This window comes from Rattus rattus, chromosome 5 (assembly GCF_011064425.1).
Source record: "Rattus rattus isolate New Zealand chromosome 5, Rrattus_CSIRO_v1, whole genome shotgun sequence".
NCBI classification, from domain to species: Eukaryota; Metazoa; Chordata; class Mammalia; order Rodentia; family Muridae; genus Rattus; species Rattus rattus.
Window position 1 is genome coordinate 12,783,975 of NC_046158.1, and position 20,302 is coordinate 12,804,276.

General features: G+C 49.5%; 1 protein-coding gene and 2 long non-coding RNA genes across 3 annotated transcripts in view; 1 reads left to right on the plus strand and 2 right to left on the minus strand.

Annotated features, from left to right (window-relative positions):
• Pax8 (paired box 8) overlaps positions 1-8,736 on the plus strand; it is a 55,734-nt gene extending 46,998 nt beyond the window's left edge. The window contains exons 10-12 of the mRNA XM_032903166.1: positions 474-575; positions 6,285-6,371; positions 7,715-8,736. Coding sequence (XP_032759057.1) covers positions 474-575; positions 6,285-6,371; positions 7,715-7,791 — 266 coding nt within the window. The 3' untranslated portion in view covers positions 7,792-8,736. The remainder of the gene's footprint in view (positions 1-473; positions 576-6,284; positions 6,372-7,714) is intronic.
• On the minus strand, positions 5,557-6,092 carry LOC116901337. Its single transcript, XR_004387978.1, has 2 exons — positions 6,058-6,092; positions 5,557-5,652 (listed from the first exon to the last, which is right to left on the minus strand). It is a non-coding gene; the product is annotated as an uncharacterized LOC116901337 (long non-coding RNA).
• A 7,273-nt stretch (positions 8,737-16,009) lies between the features above and the next one.
• On the minus strand, positions 16,010-19,548 carry LOC116900105. The gene is made up of 2 exons (XR_004387918.1): positions 19,492-19,548; positions 16,010-16,261 (listed from the first exon to the last, which is right to left on the minus strand). It is a non-coding gene; the product is annotated as an uncharacterized LOC116900105 (long non-coding RNA).
• Positions 19,549-20,302: the final 754 nt, after the last annotated feature.

Genomic DNA, 20,302 nt, shown 5'->3' on the forward strand with positions numbered 1-20,302 from the left:
GAAGTCCAGGCCAACCAGTGGGAGCTTCCTCGGTGGTTGATTATCAATGTCTGCCACACATCCCCAAAGGATTTCTATCTCTTATTTCACAAGGCCTGGTTTCTCCACTCCTTTGAAAGCTGAGTGGAAGTGATCCATGGCCTCTGATGTATTTATTTAGTCCACTGGTGCCAAACACTATACTGGGCAGGGAGATAAAGACCAAGAAGACACCACCCCTGGCACCCAGCACCTTGACATTTTCGTGGAGCAATAGAACAATATTTGTGAAAATAAAGCTACTAGGGAATGGGGGACAGAGAAGGATGGCAGCGCCAGAGCCCTTGCTTGGTGAGCCTCTACCCTCCAGAGGAAATGAGAGGGAAGAGGGAGGAGGTCTGGACCATGGCTGAGGAGACATGGAATGAGCCTCAGGAGGTGGGGTGGTAAGAACAGGAGCTACCAACCAATGACTCTTTGGTGTCTTTTCCCAGGGCGAGAGATGGTGGGGCCCACGCTGCCTGGATACCCACCCCACATCCCCACCAGTGGACAGGGCAGCTATGCCTCTTCCGCTATTGCAGGCATGGTGGCAGGTAAGGGTTGAGGGACTGGGCATAAGAACTGCAAAAGGGAAGGGAGAGCTGGAGAAATAGAGAGACAATGAGTGACAAAAGACAGGCTGTGTCCCACTCGTAGGCATCCCAGAGGACACTGAAGGGTGGCTCAATGCGGTATCTTCATAGAAACACCTAGAGAGAACCTCCAGTACCATCTTGACTCCTTGACTCAGCATAGCATTCTGCTTTCCAGATCTCCCGCACAGACAGACCTATGCTCACACCCAAGCACCCCTAACTGTCTCCTCACTGCATTCAAGTGGAAGAGTGTGCAGCCAACACTAAGATAAGCATGAGCCCTGGTCTCTTGGAGTTTAAGTCAAATCAGATATATTTCAGTTTACCTCTTCAGTAAAATCTGAATTCGAATGATGATGATGATGGTGATGATAATGGTGAAGGTGATGATGGTGGTAACAGACATGATGATGATGATGATGATGATGATGATGATGATGATGATGAAGTACGTCAGCCATGAGTGGGGCTCAGATTCTAACTGGCCTGTGGATACCACAGACTATGAACCAATAGCCCTTCTTCACACTCATTTGGAATGTCCTGTACAGCCCATTTGATGTCTGTCTGCCAGTCATGATCTACTGATGTTCCAGGATGCCAGCTGGACAAATGGGTAGAGTAATGACAGCTCTCTGGGAAAGTGCCAGTCTTTAGAAGCCATGTAGAAAGCTCTGGGATGGCTGGGTAGTTACAGTGGAACCATTTCCACAGCCCATTTCCACAGGGGTAAAAGTGGAACCATTTCCACAGGGGTAAAAGGGCCACAAGCTAGGGCACTGAACTCAGGCCATGTGTTGGTGACTCCCTAACACCAACTGTCTACCAACCTTCCTGGCTTCACAAAGCCTGCTTCACCCCAGCAGGGGTTAATCTTTGCCAGTCCCCCACCCACTCTGAGCACCCTGTGCACAGGCAGGTGGGCTGAGTTCTCTTAGGCAGAGAGAGGGGAGGGAGCAAGGAGAGGAGGCTGTGCTCCCTGGGAACCTGCTGAGCTGGCACTTGTTGCTGCCCGGTTACCGTGGCGATGTGCTTAATGCAGCGTTGAAAATACAGAATACTGACTCCTCTCTCCCTCCTGGCCTGGACTCCCTCTCTCCCTCCCTACCTCCCTCTTGTGGAGCGTGAAATGAGATTGGTCAAGATAAAAAAGGAAAAGATTCGGTTATTTTTTTGAGTGTGGATAATGGGGTCTCTCAATCAAAATCCTAGGCTCCTGTCTGCTCCCCACCTCCTTCCTCCAAGCCCTCCACTTTCCCTGCTGCCTGCTTAGAGGAGAAGGAGGCAACACAAGGCACAATGATGACTTCTCTCTTAATTATGAATGATTCTTGGGGGCAGGCTCAGCGCAAGGGGTTCCTGGGGCCAGAGTGTGACCAGAACAAAGCCAGAAGGCAGGGGAAGGGTGGTATCCAGGAAGACCTCACTTAGAGCGGACGCTGTGAAGTACTCTCTCACACAATAGCATACAGTGTGTACACACGCATTCACTCACTCACAACGCCCGCCACATCGATTGCAAGTAAATCGCAAAAGGAAAGGGTCTCACCATACTGGGGGTGGGGTTCCAGCAAGCTGTGTACATGCTAGTTTCAGGAATTGCAATGCCATTAAAATGAATCAGCTGGTTCTTGAGAGCACTCTTGTACAAATGGATTCTGAAAGAATGTCTTTTGCGGAAAAATAACATCATATCCATCTCTTACCACCACCTTAATGTTTCAGTTGACTGGACCGGGATTCTTTCCATTAAAGTCAGTTAACTCATTAAGCACCCACTGCATCCATGTAAGGTGACTAATAAGGGCTTCAAATAAGGCCTGTCAGCTGCATTACTCAGTCAGTTTTGTAAAGGAATAAACACAGTAATTTATTATCCTTTCTGAATACCTGGCTATTTGTGTGCATAACTTTATTTCCCTTGGTCCTTAGAATACATCTTGGAGGCTGGTAGGACCTAAGTTTTATAGCTAGGAAACCAAGGTTTACAAGAGCCGAATGGTGTGTTGAGGCATGAAACTAAGTGACTAAGTTTTTCAAACACAAATTTATAGATTTGGCGTCTGTGCCTCTTTCCATTTTCCCTCACTGTATCCCATCCTACCATAAATAAAGATGCAAGCTATGGCCTGACTGTACAGTTAGTGGTTTTCATATCAGTTATAAAACAGAGTGGGCAGATTAGATGGTTCGATTCATCTGGATATCTCTTCCTGCTTTCTTCTATGCTCTGCTTTCTCTTTCCATTCCACTATCTTCCTTTTTATTTACCCATCTGCTTACTCTTCTTCTTTTTTTTTTTTTTTTTTTTTTTTTTTCAGAGCTGGGGACCCGAACCCAGGGCCTTGCGCTTCTAGGCAAGCCCTCTACCACTGAGCTAAATCCCCAACCCCACTGCTTACTCTTCTTCATTTATCATTATATATACACATATATCATTCTATCCATCTTTCCATCCATCTGTCCGTCTGTCCATCCATCCATCATGTGTGTCTCTTCCTTCTTCCACTGTTCCCCGTTTCTGGCCATCCCCCATCCATTCTCTCATTATTAATATTTCTATTATCCACATCCTATCCAACCTTGAGCCCTACTGTATGAGCACTTTGTCAGTTAACAAATACTAGTGGATATCTACTGGGCCTACAGAAATGCACAGAGTGCATCTCTCTAATTGTGGTGCTGGATGGGCCGTGGACAGACAAGTCAATGGACGAGTATGCATGGTGTCATGGTTAGAGAAGTAGGCAAAGACAATAAATGTGGTGATGTAATGGGGAGCCACAGGGAGAGGAGATTACTGTTTCAGATTGAAAACACAGGAAGCCTTTCTGAGGAGATTTTCAAATGGTCAGTCATGTGATAAACTGAGACCGACCGTCCCTAGCTCCAAAGAAGGCCAGTGCAAAGGCCCGGGGGCAGGAAAAGCTAATTTAGTGTGACAGGATAGGGAAAGACGTGAACACTGCAGAAGGGGAGGAGGGAGGGAGGGAGTACCAGGGACAGGTTTTAGAACACTCCTCAGATCCTTGGGGAAATAGATCATAGACGCAGAGACAAGTCAGGGGACCACTGCTGGTGTCTTTTGTAAGGGACAACAGTTGCTTTAGCTAGGAACGTCGTTGCCCTAAAGGATGAGGGAGGCACTCAGTGTGTTTAGTGATGAGTGGGACAGAACTTGCCAGCAAGTTCACTACAGAGATAAGAAGGAGAGATGGTGTCTGCAGAGCGAGCTTGGGAGCCCCGTGTGTGTGTGTGTGTGTGTGTGTGTGTGGACACTCGGAAAGCAAGAGCTAGAGGCCATAGCATTGAGGTGGTTAAGTCCTGAGCTTCATCTCCCAGCGGCTGCTCCAAACATCATTTGGAGTTTTGACAGAGAGGGCTCGGACGAGAGTGAGTAGCGAAAGCAGGCAAGCTGCAAGGCAGTCTGGGTGACTGAGTACCACAGATCCTGAAGGGAGTGAGGGACAGAGGGCAAGGTTGTTGCTATTGAAGCAAATCCTTGGAATGATCAGATTCAGATCTAAGGATGTGAGCGCCTAGATCATGGCCTGATTGTAACAGAATGCAAAAGCACAGGCAGAAAAGGAGGCGGCAAGCGGCATCCGGTATAAGAACAAAGGAAACTGGCCTTTCCTAGGCACAATGGCATTTCATTATCTGTGGCTATACACAGGTTAACAGATCTGGTGGCAGACAGATGCCACACTGCAAGGTGTACTGTCTACCCAGATGGTGCCTCTCTCTCTTGGCATCCTAGCAACTGAGGCAAAGAAGTACGTTCAATAAATGAATGGGGGGGTGTTGGGGATTTAGCTCAGTGGTAGAGCGCTTGCCTAGTAAGCACAAGGCCTTGGGTTCCATCCTCAGCTCCGGGGCGGGGGGGAGGGGGACAAATAAATGAATGGCGGGTGACTATAGGCATACATTTTTTGCAGCCTACTTTTAATAAGGGTTCAACCTCTCCTCCAGCCCACCACCCACCAGAGGTAGTAGAAGAGAAAAGTTATTAGGATGTGGGGGAGTGGACCTGTTCAGCAATAGTCCTTTGGAGTGAGCTTGATCTTCTTTGGTGGCAGTTCAGTCCCGTAGCAAACACCAAGTATGATTCAGAGGCTGCAGAGCAGTCCTCCAGGCAGGCAGACACCAGGCACAAACCAGGCACGGACTGGCAGCTACAGTCTAGTCCTTTCAGCAAACAGACATCAGGCAGCTGTAGTTAAATCCTGAAGAAACTGTCAGCCTCACCAATGGGTCTGAGGCAAGGCTATGGAGGCCCCAGACACATTGAGAGCTCATGAAGCTCCCCTACCTCAGGCTTCCATTCCTTATATACACATGACTACTCCTCCACAATGAGGAAGCACTGCTCGCCCAGCCCAGGCTCTAAGTTTGTGTGGCTGAGCTGAGCATCCACTGAACTTTTTTTTTTTTGTACCTGTTTCAGGAATAAAAAGAAACCAACATTTATTGATACTGCTTTTATCAAGAGCATGATTCTAAGCATTTACTATTCCCTATCTCATTTAATCTTCACCAAAATCCCATGAGATACAGACAAGAGTTTGCCCTGTATAATAGGCAAAGGAACTAAGGCATGGGAGAAAGACACACACACACACACACATACACACACACATACACACACACACACACACACACATGCACGCACACGCATGAGAGAGAGAGAGAGAGAGAGAGAGAGAGAGAGAGAGAGAGAGAGAGAGAGAGAGAGAGAGAGAGCGCCAAGTCCAGAGCTGAGGAGTTTTAAATCTTCATTCCGGAGTCTGAAGGAAGGAGATAAGAAGTCACGTAAAAAGCCAGGGCATTTAGCTCACAATCACAGATGAGTTCTGAGAGACTAAACATTTTTGAATATAAAGTCTAGAATCTGACTGGGTTTGTAAATGAAGTCATCTGGCAAATGCTCGAAGGAATCACCTGGAATTTAGGATCAAGAGTTCTAACATCAAGTTCATGCTCCATCGCCGGTCTGCAGTGCACGCGCAGATGAGCTTCTTCCTCAGTCACGGGGCTGGTTGGGAGAGACGGAAAAGGCAGAGCTTTGTAAGCTTCAAACCAAATGATAGGTGGAGTAGTCAGCTCACCCGCTTGCTGTTGTGGAAGGGAATTCTTCAGTAAAGTCTTTGGTTCTTTTGGGAAAGCCAAAGATTAGCTCACAGAGAAAGGAGCCCAACATGCATCATATGAATTCATGGGCTGAGTCTGCCTAAAGCAAGAGCTCAGCTTTCCGAGGGTTGGCCCCCTCCTTCACCACCAGCCCCTCTTCCTGTCATGGGCTCCTCTGGAAAGTCTCATCTGTAGAAAGTACAAGCAGCCGAGACAGTGCGATTGGAATCTGGCTCAATGTCTATAGTTTTGGCAGTTTCCACACTACCTCAGATTTCAACTTGTGTGAGTTTCTGGAGCCTCACTTTACCTGGAAAATGGAGATTATGATGTCTGCCTCTGGGGGCGCTCTTGGGGACTGCAGTATACAAAGGAGCTGCTCAAAGTGACCCAAACTGTGGGACCTCCTGAGCTTCACTGTCCAGTGCCACTCATTCTTGGACTCAGTCTTGTCAGTCCCACAGATCTGTCTCCCTGTCCCAATCCCTGTACAGTTGTCATGAACCTCACAGTTCTCTTGCCTGTGTGCTCCAACAGGAAGTGAATATTCTGGCAATGCCTACAGCCACACCCCGTACTCCTCCTACAGTGAGGCCTGGCGCTTCCCCAACTCCAGCCTGCTGAGTAAGTTCCTGGGGTTGTCCAGGGGAGGATTGGGGGAGGGGAACGAAGCCAGGCCAAAAGAGCTGGGAGGCCCCAGGTTGGAAGGTATGTCTAGAGAGATGGCAGTTGTCACAGAAGAAATCAGCAGCAGATCACAGTAGCTGGTAGGTTTAGGGGAGAGAACAGAAGGTCAAACCTTCTACCTCTTTTATATCTGTCCTTTCCACAGCATGTCTATTCAAATTTCATTTTGTGTAAAATTTGGGAATCAGGCCTTGAAGGTCAAGGGTTGAGAAGGGCTAAGCTACATTCAAGCCAAGGCCAGGAGGCTTACAGCCTCCTGCCAGGAGACACCATTCAGGAGCAGACTGTTAGCTACTCTCCTTCCTGGGAACTGAGGCCAAGGTGACATCTTGCTCATTGGTTATCTAAACAGGTTGAAGACAGTCATGAGTCACCACAAAGGCTTTCTTCCACCCATTTCCTTATATTTGACTTGAGAAATGAATAATATTCAGGATTTATATCTGAAAAGTGAGTTTCAGTGAGTTTTGAGGCTACCTTTTCACCCCTGGGTCCCTCAACTGTCTGGGGAAGATTTTGAGGAAAATAAGAGCACAATGGAATTCTTTTAGAGCCTTCCTGAGTGGTGGCCCCATTAGACCCTTGTCAAGTGGTGGCCCCTTGTCAGAGCAAGTCTGAACCAGAGAGAAGCAGTGGAGTGGTCTCAAAGATGTCCAGTTTTACAGACATCCATTTCCTAAAACCCCTTCCCTCCTTCTCACATCTTACAGTCCCGGAAATGACCGGCAGGGGACTTACCCATGCTCTGTTAGCCAGACACGTTCAATTCCAAGACAGATGTGTTCAAGTCCACATTTAGCCAGAAAGGGCAAAGACAGTGGTGCTGATGGTACTAAGAGGACCTTCGTGTGGAGCTTGGTGGGAGTCCCTCAAGTCCAGAACCCCTCTGGCCCACCAGGAGTACAATTCTTTTGTGTGTTTGGAAGAGCGTGCTCTGACCTGCCATCATTTAGGCGAGGCCAGAGAGCACCTGAGTCACTCATTGCGCTCAGTTTTGGAGGTTCTGGGTGTAGCTGCTCTCTGTGGCCTAAAGTGAGAGTGTTAAAGGTCACAGCAGTCGTGAGAAGTAGGGGAAAGAAGCCATCATTTTTCTGGCTAGAAACTCAAAGGTGAGGCCAGAGAAGGAGGAAAGGCTAGAGAGGAGTTAATCTTTGATGATCAGATAGGCGGGGGGATAAATGATTAACACTTGCTGTCTTAAAGGTCAGCAGATGTAGAGGAATGCCATGGTACAACTTTCCCTCTGACCAGCAATGCTGTTGTTGTTTTAATGTGTCCAGGTTCCCCATATTATTACAGCTCTACAACAAGGCCAAGCGCACCGCCCACCTCTGCCACGGCCTTTGACCATCTGTAGTTGTCATGGGGACAGTGGGAACAACCAGGCAACAGGAGGACTTGGCCTGAGACGGGCCCCAGAGAGTCACACAAAGGAATCTTTATTTATTACATGAAAAATAACCACAATTCCAGCATTGCCGCTCACTCCCTGTGTGGTCAATTAAATGAACCATGAAAGTCAGGATGACCTTGGGGAAGGCCAAACTGTCCTCCAAGAGTCATTGTGAGTGACAGGAGTTCCAGGAACCAAGAACCATCCATTTCAAAAGAGTCACGGAGGAGAAATGGACCAAGGCTGGTACCCATCAAGGGAAAGAAACAGGATTTGCAAAGAACTTAGAGGGTGTACATGGCCACCTGTGTGGTCTTCATCACTACAACTCCAGCAATTATGGACAGTAAGCAAATCCTTCTGGCCTAGAGTCATGGCCTAGGGCCAAGGCTCTACTTATCAGTTATCCTAGGAGTTACCACCTCTACCACCTGATGGGCACTTCTCTGGGGATTCAGCTGACCTTCCACTTCCAGTTGTTATGAGCCTACAAACACCCCCTAGCCTCTCAACTAGTGGGCTACCCTTTGGCAGCAATGAACCTGTCCCCTGGAAAATTCAGTGAGCACAGGAAGACACAACAGATGGGACTGGCCATGTCCTCTTCTCAGCAGCCCTGCCACCTCAAGTGTGCTTTCTGCAGCTCCAGCCCTCACGAGTCACTGAAGAGACCCCGAGGCCAGCAACAAGATTCCCTCTCTGGCTCCCCAGCTCTTCCTCCACACACAACCTTACTGTAAATACCGTAAATGAAGCTCTGTTTCGGTCAAGCTTCCCTCTGTCCATCCCCCAGACCTTGGCTTCTAAAATGTCTCCCTACTATGTTGGGCTTTTCTCCTTGATTTTTTTTTTTTAAAAGACAACCCATCATTACCATATGACTCAATAAACCATTACTCTTGGTCTCAGGTTTTATCTTGGGGATGGACTTCCTCTAAGCACAGAACCAAGTGACTAACAACTCACTTTAAATAGATTAGAAGGGACATTTTAGATGTCTTGGCTTAGCATTCTCTTCTTGCTCTTAATAGATGTCGGTGCTGGGTAAATCAAGTTTTGAGTTGATCCACTAAGTAGATGCCAGCATAAAGCAATCATGTCACAGGACCATGCCAGTCATACACTCTTCATAAGCGGTTGGCTTAAGTGAAAGCCAGAGTATCAGGAGCGAGTTGAAGAAGTTCCCCATATAACTACAAGTGGCCCCCACATAAACAGCAGCTTTGAGCTTCATAGTGCTGAAGAAGCAGGCAAGGAGATGAACTTCTCTTCTGTGTCAGGCAGTGTGGGGGCATCTAGGAAAACAAGTGCAGATTAGCCCGATTTTACATAGGAGAAAACCCACTTAGAAAAACATGGGATGGCCCAAGGTGTCTTGGGATCAATGAGGTCTCTTATTCTGAATCCAGCACATTCAGACAGTACCACTGCACCCTCTGTAGGAGTATGGGAGATTCTAGGTACAAGGAGGGATTGGGCAGGGAGCTTGCTGCCAAGGCTTTCTTCTCTTTTGCTCTCCACAGGGGTCTGTTCCCCCATTTGGGAGAAGAGCTATCTGGCATCTATGTGAACCCTTCCTTCCGTGCTGGACCCAGATGGTCCAGCATGTCTGGGAAGAGAGCAGGATAGAGTTCGGTGGAAGGGAGGCTATGTCATCCCAACTGGGGACTCCATGGTTGGAAGGACAGAAATAGCTAAAGTTGTTATTTCTTCAGGTCTAGCCCAAAGGAGGCTTCAAGAACATTCAAGAGGCAAGGATGGGATGAGCCCAATTGTGTCATGAGGGGAAAGTTCCCATGAAGAAATCTTGCCCCCGTTTGTTCATGGGGATATGGAGTGAAGTTCATTTTCAAGAACAGGGATGTCTTCTATCCGTAAGCTTGGAAGTAGGAGTCAAAGCCTATTACAACTGAGGCTTTCCATGGCTCCAACTCACTGGATTCATGGGTTCCCTAACGTCATCCACAACTGATACTCACTTTGAGGTTCCTGGTGTTCCTAGGAGCCTACACAGCCATCATTGCATTTCAGAAGACACTATATACCCCTGGCATTCACTCTCAGGTCTCAAATGATGGAGGGATCTGATGTATATGTTTGATGCAAAACTTAACTTCCCTTTTTTTGAGCTCAGCTAGTCACTGTAGGCAACTCAGCTGAGAGTAGATGCTGGGAGACTGTGTAGTGTGAGCCGACATTAGCAAGTATTCTCCAGGACCGTCAGACACTCTACCCAAGGCCAAACTAGAGTTCCTCTTAGGGAAAGAGCGAGTATTCAAAGTACCTCAACACTAAGGTGGTTCTGGGAAAGGTCTGCTTGTGGTCCATACATGGACCCAAAGAAGGAATGATGGGAAGAGGCTGCTGCGGCTGAGCTAAAATGCTGTGTCCACCTAGGGGTGGAGCGAGGGCAACTGCAAGTTGAGAGGACTAGTTTACTCTTCAAGGGGAGTTGGGGGCCCTGGTTTCTGTGGAAACATTTCCCTATGTTAGCAGGAATACTTGATGAGGTGTTTGCCTGAGAGATCACCAAAGCACTGAGAAGCTACCTCACTCTTCTCTTCCACTGCATCTGAGACAACCATTTTCACTAGTCTTGTAAAGAGGCCTCCGCTTTACAGACAGAAGTTCCTGTCCATTACCCAACTCTATCCCCTGCCCCCGCCCAGTCCTCCCTGCTTCCTGGTACCTTCTAGCAGGGTGCCAGGTCACCAGGGGCTTGCAGCAAGCCCAAGATAGTCAAACTGGCAATGAATACATTTCTTATTGGAGGAAGAATAGGGGGCCCCAGGCATAGGGGCACAGCTGCCATAGACTGCTATATTCCCCCAAACTCCAAGTTAGGAAGGTGGTTGGGGAAGAGAAGCTTAGATTTGCTTCTCCAAGGCAAGCCTTTGGGCTGTGTGTAAGCCCACATTCCCCACCTTCCCTAGGCTGTAAGCTCCCTTCCCACACATTCCCTAGGCTGGGTGCAAGCCCCTTTCCCCCACATTCCCTAGGCTATGTGCAAGCCCCCTTTTACCACTCCCTATTCCCACCTGCCCTCATCTTTCTGATGTCTTATTTGGCCCAGATATATCTTCACTTAGTTTACAATGTAATTACTCTTGTAATTCCCTTGGGAGTAGGCACAGGAAGGACTAAAAATCTCTGTGGGTGTCTACCAGTCTACCATTGGTGTGGTTGTGTGTCTCCACACATAGGCTGGGCTTGTCAGTGGAGGCAGTGGACATTGCTTCTGCTCTTCCTTGATCTCAGACCCTGTTTGAACCTCAGGACTTAAGGTAACCCCCACATACACAGCAGCCTGCTCTCTTAGGGTAACCCCCACATACACAGCAGCCTGCTCTCTTTGCTGTGCATACAAAGCACATTCACATCATCTACTCTTTCTCCATTCAAATCCTGGTCCCATGCTGCACTTAGGGAAATTGAGGCCAAGAGCTGTTTTAACAAGATCATCATGTAATTCGATAAGAGCATGAATAACCCCCTACTAGAGGCCTAATTTCACTCTGCTTTAAGGCTGTAGGAGTCCCGGCATGACAGTGCTTCTGAGAGGCCTCATATGCCCTTCTCATGGACAGGTTACAGGGTTGGTTACAGCAACTTGGCAGTAGGTCTGGATGAAAGGACCGAGTAGCAGTAGAAGGCGCTATGGAATCTGCAGAGCCATGGTTGCACCAGGCTGGCCTCTGGTTCCTTTCTGCCCTTGGCCTCAGGTTCTCCCAGCTACCTTCCCTTTAGAACCAGAAAGTGTTCCCTCTATGGGGGAGCTGACTACTCCTTCATAATTACCTTTGAGGCATCTCTGCGATTCTGGGGAAAGGCCCCTCCTTCCCAGAATGCCTCCTGCCTTTTCTCTTTTTCTCTCCCTTTTCTACCAGTCTCTTCTTGTTCTGTCTCTTCCCTGAGTTCCAGTGTTGAGCCAGTCTTTTTCTCTTTGTGAAGGACTTGGCATCTTAAGGGGTGTGGCTTCGTGTTTGAAAAGGGCTTGCCAGTCCTATATAGGCTCAGGAAATGCCAGGAGGCCTCTTCTCCATCCCCTCCCCCAGCCCTTCGCCTTTCAAACCCTCTCTAGAGCATCCTGTCCCCATTGCTTTGCATTCTGGGGTCCTCTGCAACACAGCCTCTGGGATGGGCACTACCTTGATGGCAGGCTCTGGTTCTTGGGCTCTGGGCATGTGCCACCCATTAACCTCATCACAACAATCCCTCCTCATAAATAGAGTCCAGGCGTCCGGTCTTCCCCAGAGGAGGTGGGCAGCATAGGTCTCCCCTTCCTCTGGGCAACCTCCTTCTCTTGAGCCACCAGGTCATGAAGTGGCTTTGGGAGATTTGGGGTGCAGGATTCAGACCCCCAGGGAGGAGGCGCAGTGGAGGAGGAGCAGTAGCTTCTCCACATCTGTGCCCTGTGGCAGTGGGCCAGGCCGGGGAGTGAAGCGCTGCCTGCGGCTCTCCCAGGGAAATGTGATTTCCCTTGAGTGAAGCGGACTGTGCAGCGTGGAAATTGGCTCTTTTCTGAGCGAGCAACCGCTGTTGCTGTGAAGTCGGGCGGGCTCTGCCCACAGGAGGCCGAGCTGGCCCCCGGAGTGAGCCAGGAGCAGCCATGTGCTGAGAATTCATTAGGGATAAATCAAACAGTAACAGCATGAAGCCAACACCCTCCCCCATCATGCCTCCCTCCCACCCTCTCCCCTCTCAGAGACCCTGCTCCCTCCTTTTCTTCCTCTACCATGGGCCAGGAGACCCTTCCCCAGTTAAGACACTGTCCTCCCTCCCCACACCAGGGTGCCCACAGCTAGCACATCCCCCTCACAAGCAGGGCACCTCCCCCAGCCATCGCTCTCCCCACTAGTCCAGGGACCCTGATTCCCTTGCCAAGGATACCCTTCCCACAACCCCGCCCTTTTCAAATCCTCCCCGGGGCATCTTAGACCCCTTACCTCCTCGCTTCAGAACCAAAGTCTACCCCACCCCCACCTGCTACTAAAACTCTAGCAACTGTTCTTAAATGAGAAAGTTGTTTATTTAGAAATACAGCACTGTTGTGTTTGTCTTCTATTTACTTACTTTGCCAATAGAGGCCAAGATCATAAACACGTGGGACAGCCTCAGGTCTCACTAGGAGCACAGACAGGAAGCTCACATCCCAGACTGCGGTCTCTTTCCACTTCCGAGGTGACTTTGCCCCACCTCTTTCAGCTCCCATCCCAACTGTATTCCTGGGGGCCAGAGCGGAGGTCCCTGGCTGTGGGCAGCATTAGTCCCTCTGACACTTGTGCCCCTAGGGAAGTAAGAGTACCCAGAAAACTTGCTGCCAGAGGGAAGAAGTTGTCTTTCAAAAGAATGGGTTTGATCGGAAAAGAAACCTGGTTCTCACCAAGGCAGCACAGAACCAGGAAAGGAACAGAGGTGGGGGCGGGCGAGAATGTAGGTCTGGCCTTCTAGCTCTGGAAAAGTAAGAAGGACACAGAGGTGCTCACTGTGACAGCCAGACAGTTTCTTTCATGCTTGCCTCTGGCTGATACGGTGTCTGTCCTGTATATCATTTCTGGGTGTCATGAGGAGAACCTGTTAGCTATTGTTTTAAGAGGCCCTGGCTCCTCACCTACTTTCTCCTGGTCAGAGGATATTGCTGTGAGCTGGGGAAAGGAGCACAGAGCCATGGTTGGCTCTGTCCCCTCTGCCTGGCACCCTTTCTCAGTTTCTTGACTGAACTCTGTGACTTGAAATTCTCCTTGAACTTTTGATGGGATTGCTGTGAAGTTGGTAAACTCTGAAGGGTCTGACCTAATCTTCTTCAGTAAGAGCATCTTCTAAATCCTCAGATACTCTCCTATCAAGTAAACGAACACCCTATTTCTATATCTGGGTGTTTGTTTTCTTTTCATCTTTCTTTCCCCTTTTCTTTTTTTAACTTTTTGAGGCAGAGTCTCTGACCTTGAGCTTGTTGTGTGGTCTTGGGTGGCCTTGACTCTTCATCTTTCTCTCCCCCCTCTGATTCCACGTGTGGTGACCTAGAACCTAGATATCCATATTTGGGATGTGTCTCCCCTCTGATTCCACGTGTGGTGACATACCTAGATATCCATATTTGGGATGTGTCTTTGGTTGGGGTACCTAGATATCCATATTTGGGATGTGTCTTTGGTTGGGGCAGCTTCTTTTGCCCCACCCACCCAGATCTGGACTCTGGTCCAGTTTGTTTAATACCATCCAGACTTCTAAAGGAGCTTGGGTGGGGCAGAAGCTGGGAGACATTTGGGTTCTGTTTCCACTCTTACAGCTTCTCAGTCCATTCATTCCGAAGTCTTCCTTGAAACACCTGCTATGGAGACATTCCCTATGTGTTTGGCAAACACATAAGAAAAAAAGCAAGATACACTGAATAGGAATCATTACGCACACACACACACACACACACACACACACACACACACACACACACACACACACACACACACACACCCCAAGACCAAAAATCTTAGTGCTTAGAAATGGGATTTTACGAATCCCTATTGCTAAACAGGAAAGGAATGAGAATCCCAAGAGAACACACATAGATTAGGGAGTGGCTGACACTCTCCCAAGCTGCTCTCTCAGCCTCTAGCAAGGCTCCTTTCTGCAGCTGGCCACCATGTGCACTGCTGGCAACCTGTCGTCTGTGATTCAGAGAGGAATCGGGGGTCATCAGGCAAGGAAGATTCAACTTGCCAATGCCAAGTTAAGACTGTAGCTTGGTGGAAGAATGCTTGCATACCAAACATGACTTCCTGAGCTTAGTCCTCCATATCAGAATAATAATGTCACTGTCCTTTCTGAAACGTTCACCTGGCCATTCTAACGATCCTTTTGGTCTTGTCCTGATTCTACCTTATGGCCAGGTCTGTCCCCTGAACCCTGCACCTCCCAGATTTCCTTCTTTTTTCTTGTGCCTGGATAGGGAAGTGGGAAGGAGACAGTCACAGACTGCAAACAAAATACAATACAGATGGATGTCCATTCCCGCATGTCTTTCCTGGTACAGTGTCCCCCACCTTTCCTGGCCATACACCTACTCAACTGGAGAGGATGCTGAGAGATTAAGGGAGCGGGTGGGGAGTGGGAGATGACAAGCCCAGCGGGGGAGACAAGGTGTGCATGGTGGGGACATGGAGTGCAGTGAGGTTTGGGCTCCTGCAGATGGAGACCGTGACAGGCCTCGAACATAGACAGCCCTGCCTCCGTGATCCTCTGCCCCTTTTACGTGTTTCATCAGGGCTCCACAGGAGAATGGAGCAAGGTTACTTAAGGGCTGGAACACAAAGATGTGGAGAGGTACAGCCCCCAGATGCCCTGGGTGAGAGAGCAAAGGAGCCAGAGGAGGGGAGCAGGTGCCTTCTCTCAGCAGCCAGCCGGGGAGGGGCTAAGAGGGATGAGGGTGGCCAGACCCGGCCAAGGCTTAGGACCCATCTGAGCATGTCGCCTGCTAAAGAGGAGTAGAGGCGGGGGAGGGGAGGGTGGGGAGGTGAATAAATAATAGGAAATAAAACTTCATGAAGCAGAAAATAAAAGGCAGATTATACAGATGTGGCAATTTGAAGGATCATTGCCTCTGTCCTCTTTTTAACTGCTGCATCTGGAGTTTTGAAGGAGCTTATCCTCTCCCTCCCTTTGTCAGGTCCCCGCCTGGCTGGAGGCCCCCACAGGGCCAAGGCAGTGTGGGGACAGGCATCTTAAACACCTCTGCTTGTAGCATTCCTAGGAAATGTGTAGCCACATTGAGCATGCTAGGCTAGGGCAGTGTACTAGGTGGGTTGTCTAGGGATGAAGCTCTGGGCTAGGCATGGGTGTAGCCTTGTCTGGGAATGAAAAGTAGCATTGGTGAGTTCGATATGGACAAGGATCAGGTAGGTTATGGCAAATATGGGGACAGGTGGGGTCACCAGGTCAAACCTGGATGACCAGAAGCAGCCTGAGAATTTGTGGTCAGTGTAAGGACCTTAAGCAAAGAGGGTGTTTGGGGTATTGAGGCAGAGTCTCTGCTGTTTCTTCTCTCTTTTCATTTAAATTCATTTGTTAAGCCTTAATTTGACACTGTGCCAGGTGCTATATAAACAGACATGGTCCCTGCCCTTAAGGAATTTTCAAACTAAAACACACACAGACACAGACACACACACACAGACACACACACACACACACACGCGTGCTTCATTTTATTTTAAATATTAATGTATTCCTCATCTTGTTCTGAGGAGAATTTGAGACAACTCACAGGAAATGCATGTAATGATTTAGTTAGAGGTAAATATTTAAGAAAAAAAAGCACTGAGACTTTAGAAAAATCTATGGTGGGTGGGAAAGAGTGTCCTGGGTGGTAGGAAAGCTGGTGTGGGCCGGTGCCTGGGGCTTCCGGCTGTGGGATGAGACTGTGACTGCTCTAACACACCTGCTGTCGGTGCACTGGTTCTTGCTGTGACTGCTCTAACACACTTGGCTGTCGGTGCACTGGTTCTTGCTGTGACTGCTCTAACACACCTGGCTGTCGGTGCACTGGTTCTTGCTGTGACTGCTCTAAGACACTTGGCTGTCGGTGCACTGGTTCTTGCTGTGACTGCTCTAACACACTTGGCTGTCGGTGCACTGGTTCTTGCTGTGACTGCTCTAAGACACTTGGCTGTCGGTGCAATGGTTCTTGCTGTGACTGCTCTAACACACTTGGCTGTCGGTGCACTGGTTCTTACTGTGACTGCTCTAACACACTTAGCTGTCAGTGCACTGGTTCTTGCTGTGACTGCTCTAACACACTTGGCTGTTGGTGCTGGTTCTTGCTGTGACTGCTCTAAGACACTTGGCTGTCGGTGCACTAGTTCTTGCTGTGACTGCTCTAACACACTTGGCTGTCGGTGCACTAGTTCTTGCTGTGACTGCTCTAACACACTTAGCTGTCAGTGCACTGGTTCTTGCTGTGACTGCTCTAACACACTTGGCTGTCGGTACACTGGTTCTTGCTGTGACTGCTCTAACACACTTGGCTGTTGGTGCTGGTTCTTGCTGTGACTGCTCTAAGACACTTGGCTGTCGGTGCACTGGTTCTGGCTGTGACTGCTCTAACACACTTGGCTGTCGGTGCACTGGTTCTGGCTGTGACTGCTCTAACACACTTGGCTGTCGGTGCACTGGTTCTTGCTCTGACTGCTCTAACACACTTGGCTGTTGGTGCTGGTTCTTGCTGTGACTGCTCTAACACACTTGGCTGTCAGCACTGGTTCTTGCTGTGTCTGCTCTAACACTACTTCGTCTGTCGGTGCACTGGTTCTTGCTGTGACTGCTCTAACACACTTGGCTGTCGGTGCACTGGTTCTTGCTGTGACTGCTCTAACACACTTGGCTGTCGGTGCACTGGTTCTGGCTGTGACTGCTCTAACACACTTAGCTGTCAGTGCACTGGTTCTTGCTGTGACTGCTCTAACACACTTAGCTGTCAGTGCACTGGTTCTTGCTGTGACTGCTCTAAAACACTTGGCTGTCGGTGCACTGGTTCTTGCTATGACTGCTCTAACACACTTGGCTGTCGGTGCACTGGTTCTTGCTGTGACTGCTCTAACACACTTGGCTGTCGGTGCACTGGTTCTGGCTGTGACTGCTCTAACACACTTGGCTGTTGGCGCTGGTTCTTGCTGTGACTGCTCTAAGACACTTGGCTGTTGGTGCACTAGTTCTTGCTGTGACTGCTCTAACACACTTGGCTGTCGGTGCACTAGTTCTTGCTGTGACTGCTCTAACACACTTAGCTGTCAGTGCACTGGTTCTTGCTGTGACTGCTCTAAGACACTTGGCTGTCGGTGCACTGGTTCTTGCTGTGACTGCTCTAACACACTTGGCTGTCGGTGCACTGGTTCTTGCTGTGACTGCTCTAACACACTTGGCTGTCGGTGCACTGGTTCTTGCTGTGACTGCTCTAACACACTTGGCTGTCGGTGCACTGGTTCTTGCTGTGACTGCTCTAACACACTTGGCTGTCGGTGCACTGGTTCTGGCTGTGACTGCTCTAACACACTTAGCTGTCAGTGCACTGGTTCTTGCTGTGACTGCTCTAACACACTTAGGTCTGTCGGTGCACTTGGCTGTCTGCACTGCTGCTGACTGCTCTAACACACTTGGCTGTCGGTGCACTGGTTCTTGCTGTGACTGCTCTAACACACTTGGCTGTCGGTGCACTGGTTCTGGCTGTGACTGCTCTAACACACTTGGCTGTTGGCGCTGGTTCTTGCTGTGACTGCTCTAAGACACTTGGCTGTTGGTGCACTAGTTCTTGCTGTGACTGCTCTAACACACTTGGCTGTCGGTGCACTGGTTCTTGCTGTGACTGCTCTAACACACTTAGCTGTCAGTGCACTGGTTCTTGCTGTGACTGCTCTAAGACACTTGGCTGTCGGTGCACTGGTTCTTGCTGTGACTGCTCTAACACACTTGGCTGTCAGTGCACTGGTTCTTGCTGTGACTGCTCTAACACACTTGGCTGTCGGTGCACTGGTTCTTGCTGTCACTGCTCTAACACACTTGGCTGTCGGTGCACTGGTTCTTGCTGTGACTGCTCTAACACACTTGGCTGTCAGCACTGGTTCTTGCTGTGACTGCTCTAACACACTTGGCTGTTGGTGCACTGGTTCTTGCTGTGACTGCTCTAAAACACTTAGCTGTCAGTGCACTGGTTCTTGCTGTGACTGCTCTAACACACTTGGCTGTCAGTGCACTGGTTCTTGCTGTGACTGCTCTAACACACTTGGCTGTCGGTGCACTGGTTCTTGCTGTGACTGCTCTAAAACACTTGGCTGTCGGTGCACTGGTTCTTGCTGTGACTGCTCTAACACACTTAGCTGTCGGTGCACTGGTTCTTGCTGTGACTGCTCTAAAACACTTGGCTGTCGGTGCACTGGTTCTTGCTGTGACTGCTCTAACACACTTGGCTGTCGGTGCTGGTTCTTGCTGTGACTGCTCTAACACACTTGGCTGTCGGTGCACTGGTTCTTGCTGTAACTGCTCTAACACACTTGGCTGTTGGTGCACTGGTTCTGGCTGTGACTGCTCTAACACACTTCGCTGTTTGTGCTGGTTCTTGCTCTGACTGCTCTAACACACTTGGCTGTCGGTGCACTGGTTCTTGCTGTGACTGCTCTAACACACTTGGCTGTCGGTGCACTGTTCTTGCTGTGACTGCTCTCACACACTGAGCTGTCAGTGCACTGGTTCTTGCTGTGACTGCTCTAACACACTTGGCTGTCGGTGCACTGGTTCTTGCTGTGACTGCTCTAACACACTTGGCTGTTGGTGCTGGTTCTTGCTGTGACTGCTCTAAGACACTTGGCTGTCGGTGCACTGGTTCTTGCTGTGGCTGCTCTAACAGACTTGGCTGTCGGTGCACTGGTTCTTGCTGTGACTGCTCTAACACACTTGGCTGTCGGTGCACTGGTTCTTGCTGTGACTGCTCTAACACACTTGGCTGTCGGTGCACTGGTTCTTGCTGTGACTGCTCTAACACACTTGGCTGTCGGTGCACTGGTTCTGGCTGTGACTGCTCTAACACACTTGGCTGTTGGTGCACTGGTTCTTGCTGTGACTGCTCTAACAGACTTGGCTGTCGGTGCACTGGTTCTTGCTGTGACTGCTCTAACAGACTTGGCTGTCAGTGCACTGGTTCTTGCTCTGACTGCTCTAACACACTTGGTTATCGGTGCACTGGTTCTGGCTGTGACTGCTCTAACTGCTCTAAGACACTTGGCTGTCGGTGCACTGGTTCTTGCTGTGACTGCTCTAACACACTTGGCTGTCGGTGCACTGGTTCTTGCTGTGACTGCTCTAACACACTTGGCTGTCGGTGCACTGGTTCTTGCTGTGACTGCTCTAAGACACTTGGCTGTCGGTGCACTGGTTCTTGCTGTGACTGCTCTAAGACACTTGGCTGTCGGTGCACTGGTTCTTGCTGTGACTGCTCTAAGACACTTGGCTGTCGGTGCACTGGTTCTTGCTGTGACTGCTCTAACACACTTGGCTGTCGGTGCACTGGTTCTTGCTGTGACTGCTCTAACACACTTGGCTGTCGGTGCACTGGTTCTTGCTGTGACTGCTCTAACACACTTGGCTGTCAGTGCACTGGTTCTTGCTCTGACTGCTCTAACACACTTGGTTATCGGTGCACTGGTTCTGGCTGTGACTGCTCTAACACACTTGGCTGTCGGTGCACTGGTTCTTGCTGTGACTGCTCTAACACACTTGGCTGTTGGTGCTGGTTCTTGCTGTGACTGCTCTAACACACTTGGCTGTCAGTGCACTGGTTCTGGCTGTGACTGCTCTAACACACTTGGTTGTCGGTGCACTGGTTCTTGTTGTGACTGTTCTAACACACTTGGCTGTCAGCGCTGGTTCTGGCTGTGACTGCTCTAACACACTTGGCTGTGTTGCTGGTTCTTGCTGTGACTGCTCTAACACA